This window comes from Trichoderma evansii (genome assembly GCF_050947405.1).
Source record: "Trichoderma evansii strain SZMC 28006 chromosome Unknown GGI43scaffold_2, whole genome shotgun sequence".
Taxonomy (NCBI): Eukaryota; Fungi; Ascomycota; class Sordariomycetes; order Hypocreales; family Hypocreaceae; genus Trichoderma; species Trichoderma evansii.
In genome coordinates this window covers 2,793,097-2,813,859 of record NW_028145204.1, presented here as the reverse complement: position 1 = coordinate 2,813,859, position 20,763 = coordinate 2,793,097, and the positions used below count along the sequence as shown (strand labels likewise).

Here is a 20,763-nt window from a genome sequence, read left to right as displayed (position 1 = left end):
AGACAACAAAGTACTGCATACCGCTGCGTATTCAGAAACAGCAAAACAATGGCTGCATTGTGAATAAGAATACGAAGTATACAGTACTGCTGCCGCCCCCATACCGCATTCCGCGTTGATACCGACTTCCTCTTGCAGCACCTGTACATGCTCTTTGTCTATCACAGACCGAGAATCCGGCAATCCTGCCATCGACATCTCCTCGGGCGATGCTCGCTCTTTTGCTCCGTTTGCATCTCCTCCCCCTGAAAATAGTAAGCGGAAACGGTTTTACCCGCGGGTTTAGTACTTCATAAAAAGCCATGCTTGTGCAATCAAAGCCTGCATTACTCGTATGATGGGCGCCGGCTATCCAGGAGGAACAAAGGCGGTCTCAAGTGCCGCCTCCTGACCCTCTACGGAGTAGCTTTCCCCGCATTATGCGCTGTCGTTATCCGTACTAGGACTTTCGTACATTGTTAGTAGGTATGATAATTACTGTGTTTATTGGTTTGTCTGCTTGGCTGTCTGCCTCTCCCTTATTCACATGGTGGGCGGACTGGCTCAGAGCCTCGGGAGCACAGCTCAAGCGTGACCGGATGACTCTCAAACCATACTACCCATTGTAGCCTAGAGAGGCGCTATTAGTTGCACAACTATTCTGGTAGTATTACTACTATTGGAACCAGGTTAGTAATAACTACGAGGGGCGTTTCAAGCCACAGATAACACAAGGGTCGCCGTATCGCATCGACTAATCATAAGCAACCTGGTTGTCGACTCTGCCATGTGAGTCGCCTTGCCCGCCTATCAGCTTGCAACGTGTGCCTATTCCGGTGCTGTGCGCTTACCCCGTACTCTGTACTCTGTATCCGCTGGATGACTCTATAGTCCCACGGAGTACAGGTACTTGGTCCAGCGCTTGCGGACACGAGACAAAAACCCGGGGCACGGGTTGCCTCATCCCCGGAAGCCTAAAATGGGCTCTCGGAAGCGTGTGGCCGGGAGTTTGCGCTGGTACTCCATACAGCCACTTGACATTGACTCAGCAGCTGTTCCTATTACGTGCTGAGGTAGCCCTCTGTACAGAGAACTCTATTCTCAGAGCACTGCCATCGCCGTATGAAATACAGTATGAGTTGTGACACTAATAACACTCGCCCATTCCACGGCACTGTTCCCTCCCAACCAGCACGTCCCGATATTCAATGCCATCACTGCCCGGCGACCCCTTTACCTCGTACCGTGTGACCATCTCGTACTGTATACCGCTGCTGATGCCAGGACTCTGTTGGTACCTGGCAGTATCCACCGCGTTCCCTGTACTCCGCACTGCACTCTGCACGCAGGCGGGCCTCTGGCCTCGCCGCTTTCCTCTTCCGGCGGCGCTGCCTCCTATTCTGCCCTCGTTCTGACCGGTGACACACCTTACCTCATACATGGCTGCTATCTGCACACCTTCATTTCAGCCTGCAACAACGCCAACAATGCTCGCACTGCTGCTGCCACTGGGCCTCCATCCTTCCCGTCAGCCTCGCTATGGCGCTCTTCCACTTCCGGCCAACAAGCCCCCCCTTTCCCGAGACCAGCCGGGCCAACGCGCTGCTCGCTGTGTCTCTTATCCTCGGTGACTGAGCTGCGCCACCAGCCCGGCCGCTTCCTTGGACGAGAGTGAGTCACGTCATGCGCTCGCCGCCAGCACGGCCAGATGACTCCCCCAGGCCAATCAGCACGCCATGCAAGTGACAGCGAGATAGGCCTGATGGATAAGTAGTATAAGAAGATCGATGGCTGGGCCGCGGGACATGGGCATCCAAAAGGGTCCATCTGTCCTGCTCCTTGTTCCTTCTTCTTCTACTTCTTTGTTCTTCTACTCGGCTCTTTGAGCTTCTTATTCTATTACTACTACTACTTTCTACAAACGGCCATCACCATTCCGGCTTCCTCTGGGACACGCCCTAATATCATCACGAACGCGCCTTCTGTAACTAGAGTGCGTCACTGTTCGTGTTCTGTGCTTTGTTTGTAATCTGTACCAACCCAGCGCTCCTTTGTACTTGTAAGTGAATCCATCCATTAAGCGAGAGCCCCTAGGCTAGTAGCCATGACATCCATGAGCCATGACATCCATGACTAACATGTCATCCCTTATTCTTCCCTCTATAGTTCATCTCCTCTTCCTACGCCCTACTCCAGTCGACTTTGACATCTTCATCTTCGACCATCTTCCATCTATCCATATCTGATTCGGCCACGAGGCATCTTTCTCTCTCTTATCTGTCCACAACAAGAGCTATACGCACCTATATAAAAGTCATCATGGAGGCTATCATGGATCGCAGCGCCTTTACATCCCCTGCTGTCAAGCGCCATGTCCAATCCAAGCGCGGAGCCATTCGACGCCGTGGTGCCAACTATTTCATAAGGTCTACCGCGAAGCGCTTGGCCGAATCTCCAAACCTCGCCTATCATCAGCTCGCCTACCCATCCAACTATCCTTGTGTCTCCGGTGCCAAGAAGGCCTGCCGAAAGGACGGAGGCTCCGTCGAGGGACCTCGTCCTCTACGATCACAAATTGAGAATGATCTCCGTCAGATCGTATTCTCCCATGCTTCGGCAGCCAGGCGTGAACACCGAGTGCCGAGGGTATCGCCTCGCAGAGAAGCAGATGAGGGCCGAGAGCTTGCTCGCAGCGCGGTTGCGCTACCAAGTGACGCGCATCGACTTGTAAGACGACCTAGCTTGGAGCGCGAGGAGGCTTTCCGTGTTGCAAGCACCGCCAAGGGCAAAGTCCACATCCGCGCTTCTCCCGAGAGCGAGGATGCGCAGGTTGCTGAGCTATACCACCAGGGTCTGCTCTACGACAATGAGGAGCAGCGCCCTGAGGAAGTCTTCAACCTAAACAGCATCCAACACGAGGATCCTGTGTATACTATCCGTCCTGCAAAGCGTGGTCGCAAGTCAAAGAAGGGTGGCAAGCGTGCTGCCCTCACCCTCTCCTTTACCGACCTTGGCGACTACAGCGCCAAGGCCTCAACAACTCACCTTTCAACCGCTGATGACTCAAATATCAGTGACGCTTTCCCTCCTCTGAGGGTAGTCTACGGGAAGGACACATCAAATCCATCATTTGATGTTGAAACTTCTCAGCCTCCTGATTTGATGATGGACGACAGTCTGTCTGATTACGACTGCTTCTCTGACGGCGAGATTGACGACGATGTGCCTTCTCAGACTGAGATTTTGGAAAACACAAACAACCCGTCCGCAGAAAATTGGATTATGTTAGGTTGATCGGCTCGTAGCAGGTCTGCTTGGGATCCCCCCGTGCCCCGCCGGGATTTTGGAAACTGGACAGGTGGGAGAGCCTCACCTCAGACTGGTCCATCATATAATCTAGCGTGATTGCTTTTTTCTCTCGGCGTTTTTCTTTTTCTTCAATAGGGGCATAGAAATGGAACGGATTTTTCCATGGTTTGGGATAGATAGATGTTTGTATACTACAGCCTGCAGCGCAAGTGGTGTACCGACAGAATCCGTGATGATAGTTTTTATACTCCTATATGGATGGGCGGCGACGCGTTTTTTTCTTTCTTAGCTTAGTGTTTGGATGATTACGGACTTTGTCTAGCTAGGTGTTTTAGTCACTTATACGGGTGTTGCCATGGCGCGCACACTGGAATATTATTACGATTCTATTCTCTTCCGCAATATTGTATGCTTTACTTGAGTGACAATCAGACATCGACGAAGGGATTATTACAGTGTGTATTGTCGTTTCATGCACTTCATTTTCTGACTGTATTCGTTTCAAATTAATCTCTGAACTTATGCGACTTCTGTAAGAATAGCTTTGAAGCTTGTTACTATGGAGAAAGGTGGTGTGCCTATGTCGGGATCTTGAGAGCCGTCCATGATCCAGATATTCTGCTCTGGTAGTAGGTTCCATGATTTCCTTACCAAAATAAGCATGTCTAAAATGTATTACTCTATTCTTGGCCATATTCTTACTAAGAGTCGCTATAGTTTTGGTTTCATCAAGCGGTGACTTCATCAAAGCCACGATGACGTAATGGGCGATTCACATGTGACAGTTACACAACGCGCTTCGCTGCTCATCATGACGGACGCGCCATACGCCCAATTGGGACATGGTAACTTTGACTAGAAACCGGAACATTGACTCCAACTCTCTTTTTGCAAAATTCGTGTACGTCAGAATACGCAATTGGTGAGCGTCCGACGGCCCGAGGATGATTTGATGCTCCGGCGGCGCTGGGCCGATCTTAGCCTTTGTTCTTTGGAGTGTTCCGTGAGCTGGGGTGCTGGGCGATCTGGATGCAACCTTTGGAAAGAAGCTTAATGCTTTTGATGAAAGGATCTGGAAGAGATTCTATTCAAAGGCAGAGGTCATTTTCTCGTATTGCGATAATGTCGTAATGCTGATGTGGGCGGTCCTCTTTGTATTACGTACCGGACTAACAACGAAGACTTGATGCTATGAGCTAGTCATGTCTCATTCGCTGTCCAAGGGAGTAATTGAATTACAATATTAGTATTGAAAGCCTCTAATAAGACATCCAGTATTAGTAAGTCGCATACAGCTCTGGCAGCTTACCTCTACAAGGTACTTGTAAGCCTATCCTGTATTGTGCACTCTGCTCTTACTTTACCTTTAGCGGCTGAGCTTACGTATTTCTACTGAGCAATAATTCTAAATAAATACGGAGCTAAATAAAATCCTCATTAAGAGGAGGAAATCGTCTAGGCAGTAAGTATACTTGCTCGACAACGGATTAACACCACGACACAAAATCCTTCTTCGTGGAGTATGTGATATATTTCTACAGTACATTGACTTGGACTAAAAAATCTTAAATATATTTATGAATATATTTGTATTGAAGTAGTTACTTATTAGCCCAGAAACTACACTTTTGGAATAGGTCAACAGCCCGCGTATGTTAATGGCGTTACTTGGAGGCGTTCAGTGCCACATGATCTCTGATTCACCCTTCCAAGTCATAGCTTCTTGAAGTTCTTGTATGATTCCACTTAGCGTTTCTACGCTCTCCACAAGTGGCTGCACATGGTCATGGTCTAAGGGCGGGAGACAGCCTGCTAAGTTGCCTGTACCTAGCTTCTTTCGGCCTCCAGTGGTCTTAGAGTCACTAATAAACCGGCGAGCAATATCTAGCATAGAATTTGAAGTGTTAGCACTCCGAAATCTGTCTCAGTATACCATTGTAAGGCAACGTGTGGCGTGTAATGCACCTGTAGTCTCTTTCATAGATCTCACCAAGACGGCAATAGACTTGACATAGTAGTCCTTATTAATATCATGAATGATCTTCCCAAACTCGAAGACCTCAGGGATTTTGTTATTGGCCACAACATTCGTGAATTTGGACGATAGACTGTGTTTTATCTCATCTAATGTTTCGTTAGCAAGCTAGGACGTTGCCTTTTTAGGGCCAACACGCACTGGAACATAGTTTCGATATCCGATCTATGTTCGCAGGATTTCTAGCCGTATGAGGACTCAGAGCTAATAAATTGGCTAGCATGGGCATAACCCATTCCGTATCGAATTCTAACGCTATCGCCATTGCCTCTGTGAATTTGGAATTGTCTATCACCTCTTGCTCTTTATTGTAGAACGGCTCCCGGAACTCTATCACCGCCTCTGCCCATCTTGGATTTTCGCGTTCTATTTCGATTTTGAATTGGGGCATTATAGCAAACAAGTGATTGCTAATAATCTTATCGCAAGGCACCACGCATGAACGGCCATTAATTTTGGTCAGCCCTTGTGAGAGGTATTCTCCGAAGTAGTAGAAACCAGAATAAGTCTTATGTGCCCTATTCCGCAACTGATGGAGGTTGCCGAGCCCTCGGTGACCAGGGGCCTTCTCAAGGAATTCCTCGATCAGGTCGAGGTCTTTTAGGAACACTCCATCGGGGAAGAGAGTGGTGTCAATAATGCACAGATAAATCGTGTTCAATTTGGAATGTTGCACCTTATGCTTGAAGATGGCGTACTGGATCGCGACAAGAAGTGAAGTTGTCCAGGATATGAAAGGATCCCCGAATAGATTTTCCCACCACCTGAGGTGATTTTTGAGAGTTGAAGCAATATTTGAAGTGTTATGCCGTGCAAAAATGTCTGTTAAATTGTTCTCCAGTGCGTCCACGGATTTCATCATTTCGCTACTGTTCTCTCCTGCGGACGCATCTGAATACACACGAAAAAGATAACGTGGAGTGTCATACAATTTCGTTGCGAGATTGCCTGACGGAGAGAACGGAACCCAATCTGGTGTATATTCGTCTGCGAAACCAACGTGGGTAACTTTTAGTCCATTAAGGCTTGTGGTTAGCTCGTTCATGGCTTCGCGGCTGATATAAGTTTTTTTGTAGAAGAGATGACTCGAATTGATGTTTGAGCAGAGCAACAAATTCTTGATAAAGAGAATCAAAGAGTACAGAATACCGCTGCCTTCATCATAATAACCACGATCGCGCCAAAATTGAGAGAAGTACCCCGCTTCTGATATCCTTATCCATTGGCCTGATCATATCCAACACCTTACAATCTGTTGGCTTGGCTGAAATTGCAAAGTGTTGCTATTCCATTTGCAGCCACACACCACACCACGGCGGCCTGCGGGAGGCCTACAACATTCGTCTGCCAATTATTAGATACCATGTGATCCCCTCTTTGGTTATAAAAAGATGGATTTCTGCCAGTATTCAAAGCAATGCTGCTTTTCTGCCCACTATTCGATTCCTTTGAACTCAAGAGAGAGCAAGAATCATCATACCTGCTTATTTATTATACCCAGCAACATAAATTATGGCGGGATACCTAAACAGCCAGGGTGTAAGTAGATCAACGTTAACTACGACACTACTCAACACACTTGACCTGGGCGATTCTCTAAATCCGACTCTCATTGATACTGTTCCTGGTGTGGCTGAAGTGGTTGATTCTCTCGAAGGGCTACCGGTTGAACCGCCTTCGATATACATTGACCTAGAAGGAGTCAATCTTTCTCGGATTGGTACAATCTCGATACTGCAAGTATACATTCATACTACCAAGCAAGTTTACTTAATCGACGTACTCACCCTGAGAGATAAATGCTTCTCGACGTGCGGAGAAAGTGGTCGCACTTTGAAGGATATTTTTGAATCAAGCACAATTCCCAAGGTATTTTTCGATGTTCGCAACGACTCAGATGCACTCTACCATCACTTCCAAATAAACTTGGCCGGTGTACTTGATCTTCAACTCATGGAGCTTGCAACGCGGAACTCGAATAGAAGACTTGTTTCTGGACTCTCAAAGTGCATCGAAAGAGACGCCCCCCTCTCTGCCACCGAGAGGCGTAGCTGGATGCAGATCAAGGACAAAGGAGTGCAGCTATTTAACCCCGAGAATGGCGGGAGTTATGCAGTGTTTAATGAACGCCCCCTGCGGGAGGATATCAGCCTTTACTGTACCCAGGATGTACAGATCCTGCCTCGCTTGTGGGCACACTATAGCAGCAAAATCACGCCTGCATGGAAGCTGAGGGTAAATAGTGTTTCGAAGGAAAGAGTTGAGCAATCTCAATCACCAAGTTACAATGGAAAGGGGAGGCATATGGCATTAGCCCCCGCTGGTTGGTAGTGAAGGAAGATGCTAGTGTGTATGCTATTTGGGTTCAATTGCAGCTCTATCTCTGGATGCGACTATAGTCTGTAGTGGAAATGAATTTTCTCTTAGATAGCTTAAAACCTCAGATTTAAACAAATGAATTGTCATGTAAATTCATATTTCACGTGTACAAACTGAACAAACTTGTATTTCCGTTTTATCTATATATTGATATTGTAGTGCGTTATCATAGTTGTGCTGTCATATTTGCGTTGCATAATGCGAATATAAAAGTGAAGAAGGTAAAGGTAAAATGAGACCGTATTAGCCTCTTAGTATACCAAGACTACAGCACTGTACTTGTATACTCGACGGCACTAGTCCTAGTGTTAATATAATGGTGAGGTTCCAAAGTAGATCATTGATATGTAAGATGTATCAGAGTACGGAGCATCTAGTGCTACTGCATCAAGGGTAATACTGGCAAATGCAGCTGTAATTTAGTGCAAACAAATGAATATTATACATCATCGAATTTCTCAAAAAGTAAAATGTAATTTATGAAAATTACTCTTTATTAGACTGTTTGTATAAAGATATAATAGCATTATAGTTACAAGTTACTATAAACATCTACATAGTTAATTGTTGAATAACTCAAAATGAAGCATCTATTTACAGTCTGACGAAGTAGGATCTATATACGAATATACATGGATGGTGATACTTCTTCTGGGATTGTAGTTCAGTTTCCCAACGCTTCTCAAGTGCGGTGCCTATAGCTGATGATGGACGATAGAAGCCGTGTGCGGTACCACTGAGGCTATCAATCGCTAGGTGAAGTGATGCCGTTTGCCTGTGGGGCTCTGCTGCTGCCACTGCTTCACTTTCTACCTTTTCACATTTCTTTCTTGTAATATATATTTTACATTTCTTGTTACGACCCGACTCTTATGGTCGCAACAATAGGCCTACAGGGTAGGCGCCGCCGGATCAACATCGGAGCGGCGGACCAATCAGCGATGGATCATCAGGATCATTAATGATCCAAATGATCCATGAACTGGATCATCTAAATCTGAGATGATCCAGCCAGACCAACTGGGTATATAAGTTTACGGTTCTAACACTCATTAGAATAATTTAGATAGCCAGTTGTTAACACAGAATCAAGATTGAAGTGCCATTCACTAAGTCTTACTCACTGGTGACACTTGCTACGAAATATTATTACTGCCCATAGATCCCCCAACACTTATCCGCCAACATAAACCATAAGACCAGGTTTGTCCCTTGGGAATCCCCTGAGCCACTAACTATTCTAGGAATATAGTGACCGGGTCGTCACATTTCTTTCTAATATTATACACTTTATATTTCTTTAGTATGGCATTTCGTGCCCCATATCATCGCAGCGATTTTTTTATTGGTATCATATGCGCTATTCCTATAGAATATGACGCTCTCTGCCTTGTTGTTGATGAATTTTGGGATGTTGATGGCGATCGATATGGAAGAGCCATTGGGGATTGCAATACATATACAACAGCACGCATCGGCAAGCATAATGTTGTTATTGCTCTGCTTCCACAAATGGGAAAAGTAAATTCTGCGGCGTCTGCGGCCAACTTTCGATCAAGTTATAACAATGTCGAGCTGCTCCTCCTTGTCAGTATTTGTGGGGGCGTTCCATATTCTGGCGTTGCCGAAATCTTACTGGGCGATGTTGTCATTAGCAAGTACATTGTCCAGCATGATTTTGGAAGCAAATACACAGACGAATTCATTCGCAAAAATACCGTGGATGATAATTTATCCAAAACAAATAAAAATGTCAGGGGCTTGCTAAGCTTTATTGAGACCGCCCGAGGCCAAGAATTGCTACAAGCTCAAACCGCCAGCTTTCTACTTCAGCTGCAGACAAAGGCAGCAGCGAAAAGCTTTCGAGGCCGAGGCAGAAGAAATCTCAACTACTGTTACCCAGGTCTAGCCAAAGACCAGCTTTTCAGATCAAACTATATCCACAAACATCATTCGCCGGCTTACAATTGCAAGATCTGCGAGAGTAACACTGATGCTGTCTGCGACTATGCTCGCCATGCAATTTGTGACGACGTTGGCTGCAATATTAACGAGGTTATAACTCGAAAAGCACTTAAAGAAAAGCGAGAACCAGAGCATGATAACGCAAAAGGAATACAAGAACCAACGATTCATTTTGGGATTGTTGCTTCTGGAGACACAGTGATGAAATGTGGATTAGACCGTGATAGAATAGCGAAAGATGAAGGTATTATTGCATTTGAAATGGAAGGGGCTGGCATTTGGGAGGAAATACCCTGCATTATTGTCAAGGGTGTATGCGACTATGCTGACAGCCATAAAAACAATGCGTGGCAAAACTTCGCAGCAGCAACAGCGGCTTCTGCTGCAAAAGCTCTCCTTGGGAGATATATCCTCACAGATATATCACGACCTAATATATAAAGTCATGAGTTCAGATAGTATATGGAATTTAAATTGTGGAAACCAGATATTGGCTCCCACTAAACTGGGTATCAGCGTCAATTACAGCCAAATTGCTAACAGTTACTGGCTGTGAACAAGATATATACTAATATTAACATTCGTAGAGTAGATAGTTCAACACAATATATACTATTATCATAAAACTTTTGTGGAAGGAAAGAAACTTTAATGGAGTTGGGAGAGACTATCTTACACATTAGCGTATATACCTATCACTTCAGCTAACGAGCTTCCAGCTTCTTAATCACAACAATACACTGTGTTCTCTTTTCTTTTTCATAATTCAGCAAAAACAGCCTATTAAACAAGTAATTTACCCAGTATTCCAATGACTAATTTATAGATTTTATTTATAAATGCAGTTAAATATGTTCAAATAGGCCATCAAGGCCGGTGCAGTCGGTTCAATGACTGATGGATAGGATAGTATCCATATAGCTATAAGGTTCAGCCAGGTTGGCCATCAAGGTTGAACCAAAGCCAGATCTCCTGGATCGCTCAACAACAATAAGGTTCAAGATATAGTTCGCACACCGAAGATAGAGCTCCACGCCGATGATTCAAATGCAACAATGAAGAATCTAACAGAAGGAACTCAACAAAAGGAAGCCAATTGCAGGCAGATAAGCCCTCGATGGTTCCTTGGAAGATGGATGAAATCCTTCTCCATAGAACAACTCTCAAACAGCAAGATCACAATCCACGATCAAACGCATTCCAACGACTATTAAAAATATCTCAAGAGCTCTCAAAGTGGGCGACGCTTACCTAAGAAAGCAAAACAATATCGGTGTTGCGCTGTAGGTATAATAGCTAAAGTTAATACACGCAGCTATCCCATCCGAATATAATAGAGTTTAGTAGGCTCAATTAGCTCAGGGCGATTAACGGGTAGATCGCCGCAAGCGATAAATAAGATTCCACGCCGAAATGACTCAACCATAACGTGACGTGGCATTACCCAAGTCTCCCTTGCGTCACGAGTATAAAAACCCTCAATCATCCCCTCATAGATCATTAACCATAACCTATGCACGCACAACAACACCAAAATCCAACAATGCTGTCCCCTAACAGACAACCTCGCAACAGAGAATAAGCTCGCGGGGCTAATAAACCTCTATAATCGATCAAGATGGTCAAGGATGACCTGAAAGAGGCCGTAGTAAGGGCCACAGTTGAGGGTTGCAAGCCGGTGCCGACAAATAGCAGCTGTGTAATTTGTTATACCAGTATCCGCAGCCGAGAAGAAAAAATTGCAAGCAAGGAAACTATTAATTAAAAAGCAGTAGTAATATGTAGTTTATCCCTTTATACTTGGAAGGAATAATTGCATTGGGAATGTTACCAGTCAATTATTCTCTTCAAGTGTAGCGAGATAAACTACATATTACTATTGCTTTATGATTAATAGTTTCCTTGCCATTCAATTTTCTTTCGCTTGTAGCTACTGGTATAAAATATATAGCTGCTGGTTTACTAGCAATGGACCGTAACATTTCAAGTATGACCCTTACAGCAGTCTCGTTTTGGTCGCCCATGCCCATTTTGATCGATTGCAGAGTTTGATTAGCCTGGGGTATTCTGCTGTACGGTTGCCATATCAATGCATATTGGCGGACTCGAGACAAGTTTGTTTCCATAACATTTCTTTTTTAGATAAGATTCATGAATTATAACTTAATAATATATATAACCATTTCCCCCCTAAAAACAATTGACACTTTGCACTATTTACGTCATAGAAAGAGCCATTGATGCTAATAAAAACTACGCCCCTGTGAGATGACATGACAAATAGTTGAAGGCTCCATTTTGACACATTTATCCTCGTAAACTCCTGCATATACGCTTGAGTCGCGTCCACCCTATAACATGACAAATAATATCCCTACACTGCTCAAGATTCCATTTTCATATACGCGTTACGCAATTGAAAAATACTTCCCTGCGCCGGTAAGACTTTTATTTTCACCGGCTAGTTCCCTAGCCTTTTGAAGCTTAGCCGCGACTAATACGAATTTGCCCACTTACAAGCTTCTGCCAGGAACAGCATCCATCTACCGGCATCGTGGTCTTGTTATGGGGAACATAAGCGATAATCGGGATCATGAAGTAAGTGCCGTTGAATCCGTCCGGCTTCGTCCGGCTTCGACGTGCCGAGATATGCAGCACAATGTTGAAGATTCGTGTAGACTTCATCGCAGATGGCTTCGTCCGGCTTCGACGTACCGGAATATCCGGAACAATGTTGAAAGAGTTGTATAGACTTCATCACATATGTGTATATATAGATCCCTCGTTGCAACATTGAGAACTCTTATTCCATGGCATCAGCCTCATCATCAATGGTTGAAGTTTAATAAACCTTATCTACCAAGCTCACCCTTTTAATTCAAATTTTACCAATCAGACAACCATTATGTTCAAGCCAGCAGCTCTCCTGGCTCTAGCCACCGTCGTCATAGCGAGAAAATGCCAAAATCTCGATATTCCCATCTCCATCTCAGCCCGCAATGCCGTCTTCAATCTCCCAAACCTGGTATCGGAAATCGATGTGAACAATTTCGCCCTTGATCTCATCCATCCGGGTACTAATTACACCGATAATATTCTAACAGGAGTGAGTTTTCTTTGTCTGTTTCATTAAATATACCGTATTTCCCTCGAAAACTTGGACTGTGGGTGTTGATGGAAATCCCTCCACTATTTACTATAATCAGTCGATAGGCTACTGAAGACAGTTAGCATGATACTTTAATGAAGAAGGGCCCACAGTCCAATTTTGTGAGGGTATACGTTTATATGTCCGGAAATCCTCAAATCTTACTCAACGTCTTCTCCATTTCTAGTATAAAACCGTCAGCGGCAAATACTCCATTGCTGCCACCTACTGCCAGCCAGACCACGGGCCCGGCAAAGCCCTCCAAATCCTTACTCACGGCGTCGGTTTCGATCGTAGCTACTGGGATGTCTCCTTTAACAAGTACAACTACAGCTACGTCGCTCAGGCTGTCGACGAGCAAGGCTACTCAACCTTCACTTGGGATCGTCTCGGCATCGCCTCCTCTTCCAAGGGCGATCCCGTCAACGAGATCCAACTATCCCTCGAAGTTGCCGCTCTTCAAGAACTTTCCAACCTCCTCCGTGGCGGCTCCGTCCACGGCATCAGCGCAAAGTTCGATAAATTCATCCACGTCGGGCACTCCTTTGGCTCCGCTATTACATATAGCTTCATCAACGCAAACCCGGACTTCAGCGAAGCTGCCATCCTGACCGGCTTCAGCCTGAGCCAGAACCCGAATTTCATCACCGCCTTCCTCCTTGGCGGCAACTTTAGTCCCGTAAAAGAGAATCACATCCTGGCAGCCAATTATCCCCTCGGCTACATTGCGCCACAGTCCTCCATTGGCGTCAACTTTCAGTTCTTTGCCCCAGGCGATTTCGATTCCAAGATGCTCGCCAACGCTTTCACCATTGGCCAAGCAGCCGCTCCTGGTGAACTGCTAACACTTGGCTCTGGTGCGGGCGTGACCAACTCCTTCAAAGGCCGCCTTTTCATCATCACAGGAGGTTTGTTCCCCCTAGTCTTCGATTCCTTGGTTTCACGAGCCATATAATATTACGTAGCTAACACTTTTAATCAATCTAGAACGAGATATACCCTTCTGCGGTGGCAACTGCAAAGACACCACAAGCATTCAAGGGGCTTTTCCCGATCTCCTTGCTCCCTCCAAGGCCTTTTTCCCCAACGCCGCAACCTTTAACACAAGCATTGTTCCCGGCGCCGGCCACGGCCTCAACCTGGGATATTCTCACAAAACTACATATGCGTCTATGTTTAACTTCCTTAGCTCTTTTTAGTCGTAAGATGGTGCGAATTGATGTTAATATTGCGGAGTAGACTGGGGTTATTTATAGCGATAATTAGATTTTGTTTAAAACGGTCAAACCACTCCTACTTAGTCTTTATAATTCGGTTTATTTACCTATTACAGTCCTGTTATCCGTTACCTAGCTCAGGTTTCAATTCCGTGACACGATTCATCGCCGACTTTCCTAAAACATGATCGTCGAACCATAGACCAAAATGGCCCGGCAGTATTAGCTTGCCTCGGAAAACTTGGCCGACACTAGTTGGGGCCGGAGAAGCTATTTGCTCCTCGTGGGCCAAGAATACTATCGCGAGCTATGGCCACTTCTATTGGATGAATAGTTGAATGCTCCGTGAAATTGTGGGTATTATGGTCGCTCTTGGCCTTAAAAGGAGTATCCAGCGCATGCTATACATGCAAAGACGGATATTATGTAAAAAGATTTACACCAAAGTCTCCGCAGCCTTCTGGTGAGATCAATGTGAGCACATCGTTGCGTAGCGTCTTGTGGGCGGGCCTTGAGTCCACTGTGAAGCAGTTATCTGCTAGAGGCGAGCTGGGAATATAGCAATGCCTTGAAGCGAAGGTTAATCAATTTCCATTAAAAGAATAGACTGTCCAATTTCTCATCCAGGGGGCATTTGATCAGGCAGATTAAGCCATTGAGGTATGTCCGGGATGCCCCATGTCAAATAGGCCGACATTTCATCCGCCGTTTTGATATAATCGTCAACTGAGGGCTGCATCATAGCCCCATTCTGAACCATAACTTCTGCCGACGGTATTATGTGAATCGGGTTTCTTTGAGGCAAGCTCTGATTCATGAGTTCGGGTGCTATCTCTAGTGGGGGGTACGTTGGTCTCAGTACTGGTAGCGAATTTGTAAAGTCGCTAATACTACCGCTCTTATCTATTGACGTCTCGTAAAAAAGGTTCTGACTTGCTTGGATTAATGGTGATTTGTTGTCATTTGCTGACATCGTCTTGACGCTGCTTGTTGACTGTGCCTCTTCAAGCTGTGCTCTACCTCTCCGGAATGAGGCCAATGCTGAAAGATGGTCATCTTCCGCAGACCCTGTGACTTCAGCAGGATCGATTGGTATGCTAAGGCTGGCATTAGTTAATCGCACGAGTATTTATTCATCGGGAATTCAAACAGACCTAAGCGTTTCTTGATATCTCTCTGCAATATCCCGAAAGCCAAAAAGATGGCATAATGGAAGAAGGCCCCGTATCTACTATCATTAGCGACTAGCACACAGACGAGTTGGTAGAAAGAGGAAAAGCCTACAAATTGTATAGGTGCCTCTTTTCCACGATTGTGAACACCCAAGAGGAAGCTAAAGTTGGATATGATATTATCTCTAGTCTCTTGTAAAGTCTGAGGAGACTGATCAACGGTAGCCGCATAGATAATTTGCACTTTTGTCGATTCGACAATTGCATCAGGGCAAAAGAGGTCATCGAATGCATTTGGACTAAAGTTCATTCCGGTACGGATTATGCGGGATACTTGAGTCGCATGATAGCGACAAAGGTTTTGACAATGTGCTCGGAAATGAAGTGGTGCGTTTTTAAATGCTGGCGCGAGGGGGAAGTTGAAGCCGGCTAGCGAAATTCGAGTGAGATCAAAGATGACGGCATGAATAAAGAGATGAAGAGCAAAAACACCACCGAGCATTCCCTTCTCCTTTAGCACAAAGAGGTTGGTATCTGTTAGGTAATACTTTTCCGGCAAATTGTTGTAAAGGGCATTGAGTTGATCAATGATTCTGAAGAAGGGACATGACGGCTCCCAAATACGCATGTTATCACCAGCAACTCGAATAATTCTAGAATAAAACAGTGGCAATAAGTAACTCGAAAGGGATTGATATAGCAGAGAGGGGGAAAGGAAAAGGAAAAGAACATACTGCATTACTTTGGTTCTCAGGCGCACAACTAATATCATGAGAGATGACAAGTCCAACTCTGCAATAGATTGCATTCCTGAGCCTTCGATCTGTAAAAGATAGTGCGGCGATGATGAAAGTTGAGATGTAAAGCAGTCGTCGGGGCAAGGCAGTGGAATTTCTGGTATGTGGTCTTTCCAGCACATATTTTTCTCTACTCCGTTGGCAGCAAGACCATCAATGACAAAACTGGCCCAAACGATGCGATTTTCTATCTCTCGTTGAATCATCTGGGCGGCTGTACGACGACTGTGAAGTGGGCGCGGCGAATCCAAGCTCAGCAACCTTATGGCGCGTTGCAAAAAAGCCAGCAGGATAAAGACTAAAGCATGCTGGTCTTCCCGAAGACCATACTCACATAGAAGAGCTACCGTCTATAGAAAAGCGTGATTAGATAGGCTGGCAGGACTAGAGCTTGCTTAACAACTCACCATAAGACTTTGTATTGTTGGAGCATGCAGCTCTCCCAATACCTCCTTTCTCGCTCGTTCAGCCCATTCGTGCCCTGGAATCGCTGTTGGAAGCGCATCGCGATCGGAGCCGTCTAGACTCAGTATGGCATCAAAGTAAATGTGCCTAAGGCCAGATATACAGGGTTAGCTTGCGATTTTCTTTTGTTTCGCAGACTGGAGAAATCAACAGCCAAGAATAGCTTACCTAGCACCAAGGGCGCATATTATGTAGAGTAGGGGTTCTCCATAATCCTGCGCAATGCTTGCTGATTCGAGTGACTGCATAAAAGAGGGGCGATGAATGAAAGAGAGACAGCGGAGGTAGTGATTCCGTTCAAAGTAAGCAGTAATTAGACGAAGTCGAAGCCCGTGGTCTTTCGGGAGGGTATCTGTGCATAGGCTTTACTTGACGTTAGCACATGAATCTAGATGCTAAAAAAGATCACTGGAGCTTAGAAGAGCTCTTATCTTGTTTCCCATTCTACCTTTCAATATTGACGCCAAATGCCTGCAGTAGCGTGGGATTTGTCCACTGGGTAGCTTCCAAAGGCTGAGCTGAGGTCATCGAGGTGAGTCCTGCAGCAGCAATCGTAGAGCTGGCCACTGAGCTTGCTGGCTGAGAAGAAGATTCGCGCTCGTGCTGCTTGTCTAACTTTGAGGGATAGATGCAAGGCAAGTTGCGCAAGATGCAGCGGCGACAGGATGGTCGAGTCTTGGTGCAGCGATGCTTCGACGATCGACATTCTTCGCAGGATCCCACCCGTCGCTTTTCAACTCCGGCAGCCTTGAAGATGTCATCCGCGGATTTCTGCATCTCCTTACGCGAGATGAATTCGCTCTGTGGGCTGAAGCCAGGACATCCGACACCCAGTCGAAGGCAGTTTCGACACTCGGGTATAGTCTTGTCGCATTTGACCTAATCCGAAAGAAGATTTGATGAGAATTTCGTTGAATAATCAAGCTGCTAGAAGCCCAAGAAACTCGAGTCTGCTGAGGTTCTTCCTTGCTACCCAAGACCTTGGTGGACACTGCATACCTTTCTTGATCTACAAACCAGACAGGCTGCGGGACGGGTTTGGTTAGTGAACAATATCTCGCAAGAATTAGATACTCGATGAGCTTCGAATGGAAGAATAAGGATAGAAGACAGGAAAAGGAGACGGGAAAGCTGCTGTTCTCACCTATGGTTGCCTTTGGCGCAGTTTCATTTCGAGCTGCAGTCGCGCCACTGCGCTGCTGTGCTTGCGAGACCATTTGCTGGCTGCGAGTAGTTTCGCTTGGCTGTACGAAGTACTGAGGACGCTAAAATATCATCCTTCTTTCATTATCACGCAAGAGTCGCCGTTGCGAATTAGCATGGCGGGAGGGGCCCGATCCCCTTTGAGTAACGAAATTCACCTCTCGAGATGGCGATTGAGTGCAAGAGTTGAGATTCCGAAATCATCGCTACCCGGCTTGTAACTTGTCAAGTCCCCTTTCGACGGCTGACTCTGCGCCCGATCCAATCCCAGACGCCTCAGCGGAGTCCACACTAGTCTGGCGCTGCTCGACAGCATCGGAGAGCTGTCGCCGAGCCCTGGCTAGTATGAACCTGGTGCAACTGACGACAAGCCCAGCTGGTGGATGGTGGAGCCAGGCCTTTTTAGGCGCTGCCGAGATGTTAGCTGTGTCTCGCATCAGATAACCATCCTTACTATTAATTGACACTGGCACGTCGTGGAGAGAAGATGCGGCTTAAGTCGATACGATTGCCTGTAGTGCTTCGTTGTTGGAAGGCGCTGCGATAGCGGCCGGTGGCTCGAGTCATGAGTTGAGATGGAGAGACAAATTGGCGTGGGGACCTTGATGTGTTTTCGTTTGATTGTTTTTGTCGTGCTTGCTGGCCATGGAAATTGAAAATTCCTTCCCGTACCTTCCCAAATGATGATGCTATTTCCACCACTACTCCTATCGATACTGGATACCCAGTACCTAGTATAATCGACATTTACATGTGATATTATAGCATTCACCTTTGAAATTAAATTCCATGACAATTCATCCAAGCTCGTGCTTAGAAGTACACCAGCTGAAGTCGCGACCACTCCAAAACAACGCACAGACACCCCTGCACGAGTAAGGTGCGTGACACTTATTGTGCCATAGCTGCCGCCAGCTCCAACCAAGCACCAGAGGATTTCTACATGGTGGCATTATGTTCTATTCCTTATGAGGTAGTCTTTGCATTCGTACAGTAGCTCCAATTCCCGAAGTTGTGATAGATGTATATCTATATAAAGACCAGAAAAACATACAGTGGAAAGGGCTTATATGAATACGACGATTGATTACTCACTATTTACGGAGTATTAGGAGTAAGCTTATCGAACCTGCTGATACACGAAAACGGTGGCATACGATCAGTCTGTACATATCCATCACATCAATAAGTATTAATCTTGACATTTGGAATATGGCCTGCGTTGTACGTATAAAGTTGGTCATTAGCAATCGCAATCTAGCTGCTCCAACAGAAAGACTGCATATTTGTGTTAAAATAATAATAATATACAGCTTGCCTCAACGCGCAGGCGTATGCCTCTCGCAATTGAGCATGATTTCGACTAATACATCTATAAACGTCTTCCATGACGCATGTCTCAACCCTATTCATTACCATATGGAATATCCCGGCAAGTCACAACCAATCTCGAGTTTTATACATTTTCGGCCCTTTGCCGAAATATGCATTAGTCCTGGTCTCTAGCGCTGATTATCAAGCTCCGAGCGTAGACTTAACTACCGTTACATTCTGCATTGTTACATTCTGTCGTGCTCGCTGCAGATGGCATGTTTGTTTTTTTCCTTTCACGTGGCAATTGCAAGGCATCCTTTATGCACAAGGGGGCCAATTGGAGTTATACTCGGGTTCACCTTAATATGCTGGCTGAATTACACGCACTTTCAATCTCCAACCCGTTGTTCACTAATACGTCCAGGCTGAGAATGCCAGACCTCGCCTGCTCATTGCACACAGGAGTGCCCTGCTTAAGCTACTGGAACGGCGCATAGATCCTTTTCAAGGGGCACTGCTATTCTATGTTCTGTCCGCTAAAGTAGCATATGCGACAAGGATTGAAACGGTCAAAAAACGCCGAGTTGAAAAAGCGTAGACGTGATTCGTGACTGTGAGACCTGTATGGGGCAAAAGAAGGTGTACGGTGCATCTTCGATCTTGTTTGCGCTAGAAACGTTGAATTCGAACATGGATACGGACGCCACACTCGGAGTGGAGGTCTGTTGGTCGCTTTGTTCTCAAATTTCGCCTCTCAAATTTTCTCTTTCCCTTTCCTGAAATGGAGCAACAAAAGAGATGGCATTAGTTTCAAATACACGTACGGAGAACAACCCATTTATTTTCTAATAGTACTCCGAGCACGCTCCCTGGATCCATTCGCAGAAAGATCCACCAAACGGGGAATGAAGGGCGGCGGCTTGTGGGGTTCTGGATATTCGACATCTGTAGCGCTGCTTGACTATTCCCCGAACGAATAGTACCCGAGCGAGGCTATTTGACTGGCAGATCCTAGACTCGGGGAGCACTGAAAGTAGAAATTCGTGTGTCCATCTGTTACTAATAGGTGGCGTGTATTGGAGACAAAGGAGCGTCTCGATGGCCAACATAAGGGATCCGATCTTGAGTAGTGGGGAGGGAGGTTAAGGGGGCATATTCGTGTACGTACTTGGTACTATCGCTCCAGCTGATGAAGCTTCATCACGGATAAGCACTTGACACATGTATCATATTGCACTGGCTAATACCTGTTGCGGTGTGTTCATTCGCTCATGATGTTCATCGGCTCATGATTGAGAGATGCTATATTAGTTGTATTGCATATTGGTAAGCAGTCAGCATACCGAGTAATGTGGGATGCCCGTCCTCTATTCTCGGGTGCCTAAAGGTGAGGATAACGAGCCGCATTCTCTTTCCAAGGGGACAAGTACATGTAAGCGCACCTGTTTACGACAACCTTCCCTGTGCCGCTAATATGACGGAGTGATGAATTTCTGTAACTGCCATTGGACGACTCGTATGCGGACTGCATGCCCCTAAGGATATCCCGGCATCCTGGAGAGCCTTCCTCCCATGGCAATATGAATTAGCAATGCCCCCAAATTCTTGATGCCCTCTACCTGTTTCAGCGATCAGATCATGCCACGGCTAAAGTTCAGCTAGAATGGTCATATCAAAGTCAACCACGGCTGAATTGCTGGGATTGCTCCAAATAATAAGGTTGGGATAGAGTTCCATGCCGATAACTCGACTAAAAGATGGTGTGGCAATATAGAAGCTG

At 45.8% G+C, this 20,763-nt stretch overlaps 6 protein-coding genes across 6 annotated transcripts; 4 read left to right on the top strand and 2 right to left on the bottom strand.

Moving 5' to 3' along the window:
• The first annotated feature begins 2,056 nt into the window (after window positions 1–2,056).
• On the top strand, window positions 2,057–3,446 carry GGI43DRAFT_169196 (uncharacterized protein). Its single transcript, XM_083199684.1, has one exon. The coding sequence runs from the start codon at window positions 2,299–2,301 to the stop codon at window positions 3,271–3,273; it is 975 nt and encodes a 324-aa protein (XP_083065438.1). The 5' UTR covers window positions 2,057–2,298; the 3' UTR covers window positions 3,274–3,446.
• A 1,063-nt stretch (window positions 3,447–4,509) lies between these two features.
• GGI43DRAFT_429767 (uncharacterized protein) lies at window positions 4,510–6,368 on the bottom strand (the record flags this gene model as incomplete). The annotated part of the gene is made up of 3 exons (XM_083209159.1): window positions 4,510–5,172; window positions 5,254–5,412; window positions 5,465–6,368. The coding sequence occupies 3 exons, from the start codon at window positions 6,366–6,368 to the stop codon at window positions 4,967–4,969; spliced, it is 1,269 nt and encodes a 422-aa protein (XP_083065437.1). The 3' UTR covers window positions 4,510–4,966.
• A 297-nt stretch (window positions 6,369–6,665) lies between these two features.
• Window positions 6,666–7,879, top strand: GGI43DRAFT_394681 (ribonuclease H-like domain-containing protein). Its single transcript, XM_083204787.1, has one exon. It carries the CDS (start codon window positions 6,836–6,838, stop codon window positions 7,652–7,654), a length of 819 nt encoding a protein of 272 aa, XP_083065436.1. The 5' UTR covers window positions 6,666–6,835; the 3' UTR covers window positions 7,655–7,879.
• An 844-nt stretch (window positions 7,880–8,723) lies between these two features.
• Window positions 8,724–10,164, top strand: GGI43DRAFT_429763 (5'-methylthioadenosine/S-adenosylhomocysteine nucleosidase family protein). Its single transcript, XM_083209158.1, has one exon. It carries the CDS (start codon window positions 9,008–9,010, stop codon window positions 10,106–10,108), a length of 1,101 nt encoding a protein of 366 aa, XP_083065435.1. The 5' UTR covers window positions 8,724–9,007; the 3' UTR covers window positions 10,109–10,164.
• A 2,408-nt stretch (window positions 10,165–12,572) lies between these two features.
• GGI43DRAFT_429755 (Alpha/Beta hydrolase protein) lies at window positions 12,573–14,607 on the top strand (the record flags this gene model as incomplete). Its single annotated transcript, XM_083209157.1, has 3 exons — window positions 12,573–12,773; window positions 13,003–13,723; window positions 13,803–14,607. The coding sequence occupies 3 exons, from the start codon at window positions 12,573–12,575 to the stop codon at window positions 14,012–14,014; spliced, it is 1,134 nt and encodes a 377-aa protein (XP_083065434.1). The 3' UTR covers window positions 14,015–14,607.
• Window positions 14,251–17,881, bottom strand: GGI43DRAFT_169113 (Zn(II)2Cys6 transcription factor). The gene is made up of 9 exons (XM_083199682.1): window positions 17,611–17,881; window positions 17,466–17,491; window positions 16,915–17,345; window positions 16,635–16,829; window positions 16,409–16,553; window positions 15,939–16,351; window positions 15,317–15,857; window positions 15,187–15,260; window positions 14,251–15,135 (listed from the first exon to the last, which is right to left on the bottom strand). Exons 1-9 carry the CDS (start codon window positions 17,681–17,683, stop codon window positions 14,652–14,654), a joined length of 2,382 nt encoding a protein of 793 aa, XP_083065433.1. The 5' UTR covers window positions 17,684–17,881; the 3' UTR covers window positions 14,251–14,651.
• Between the last annotated feature and the right edge of the window lie 2,882 nt (window positions 17,882–20,763).

Coding starts and splice junctions, on each gene's coding strand:
- GGI43DRAFT_169196 (XM_083199684.1), top strand. CDS start 2,299: ATGGAGGCTATCATGGATCGCAGCGCCTTTACATCCCCTGCTGTCAAG.
- GGI43DRAFT_394681 (XM_083204787.1), top strand. CDS start 6,836: ATGGCGGGATACCTAAACAGCCAGGGTGTAAGTAGATCAACGTTAACT.
- GGI43DRAFT_429763 (XM_083209158.1), top strand. CDS start 9,008: ATGGCATTTCGTGCCCCATATCATCGCAGCGATTTTTTTATTGGTATC.
- GGI43DRAFT_169113 (XM_083199682.1), bottom strand. CDS start 17,683: ATGGTCTCGCAAGCACAGCAGCGCAGTGGCGCGACTGCAGCTCGAAAT. Junction 16,352..16,408: donor CAACAATACAAAGTCTTATG/GTGAGTTGTTAA, acceptor GCTTTTCTATAG/ACGGTAGCTCTTCTATGTGA. Junction 15,136..15,186: donor AGATATCAAGAAACGCTTAG/GTCTGTTTGAAT, acceptor AACTAATGCCAG/CCTTAGCATACCAATCGATC.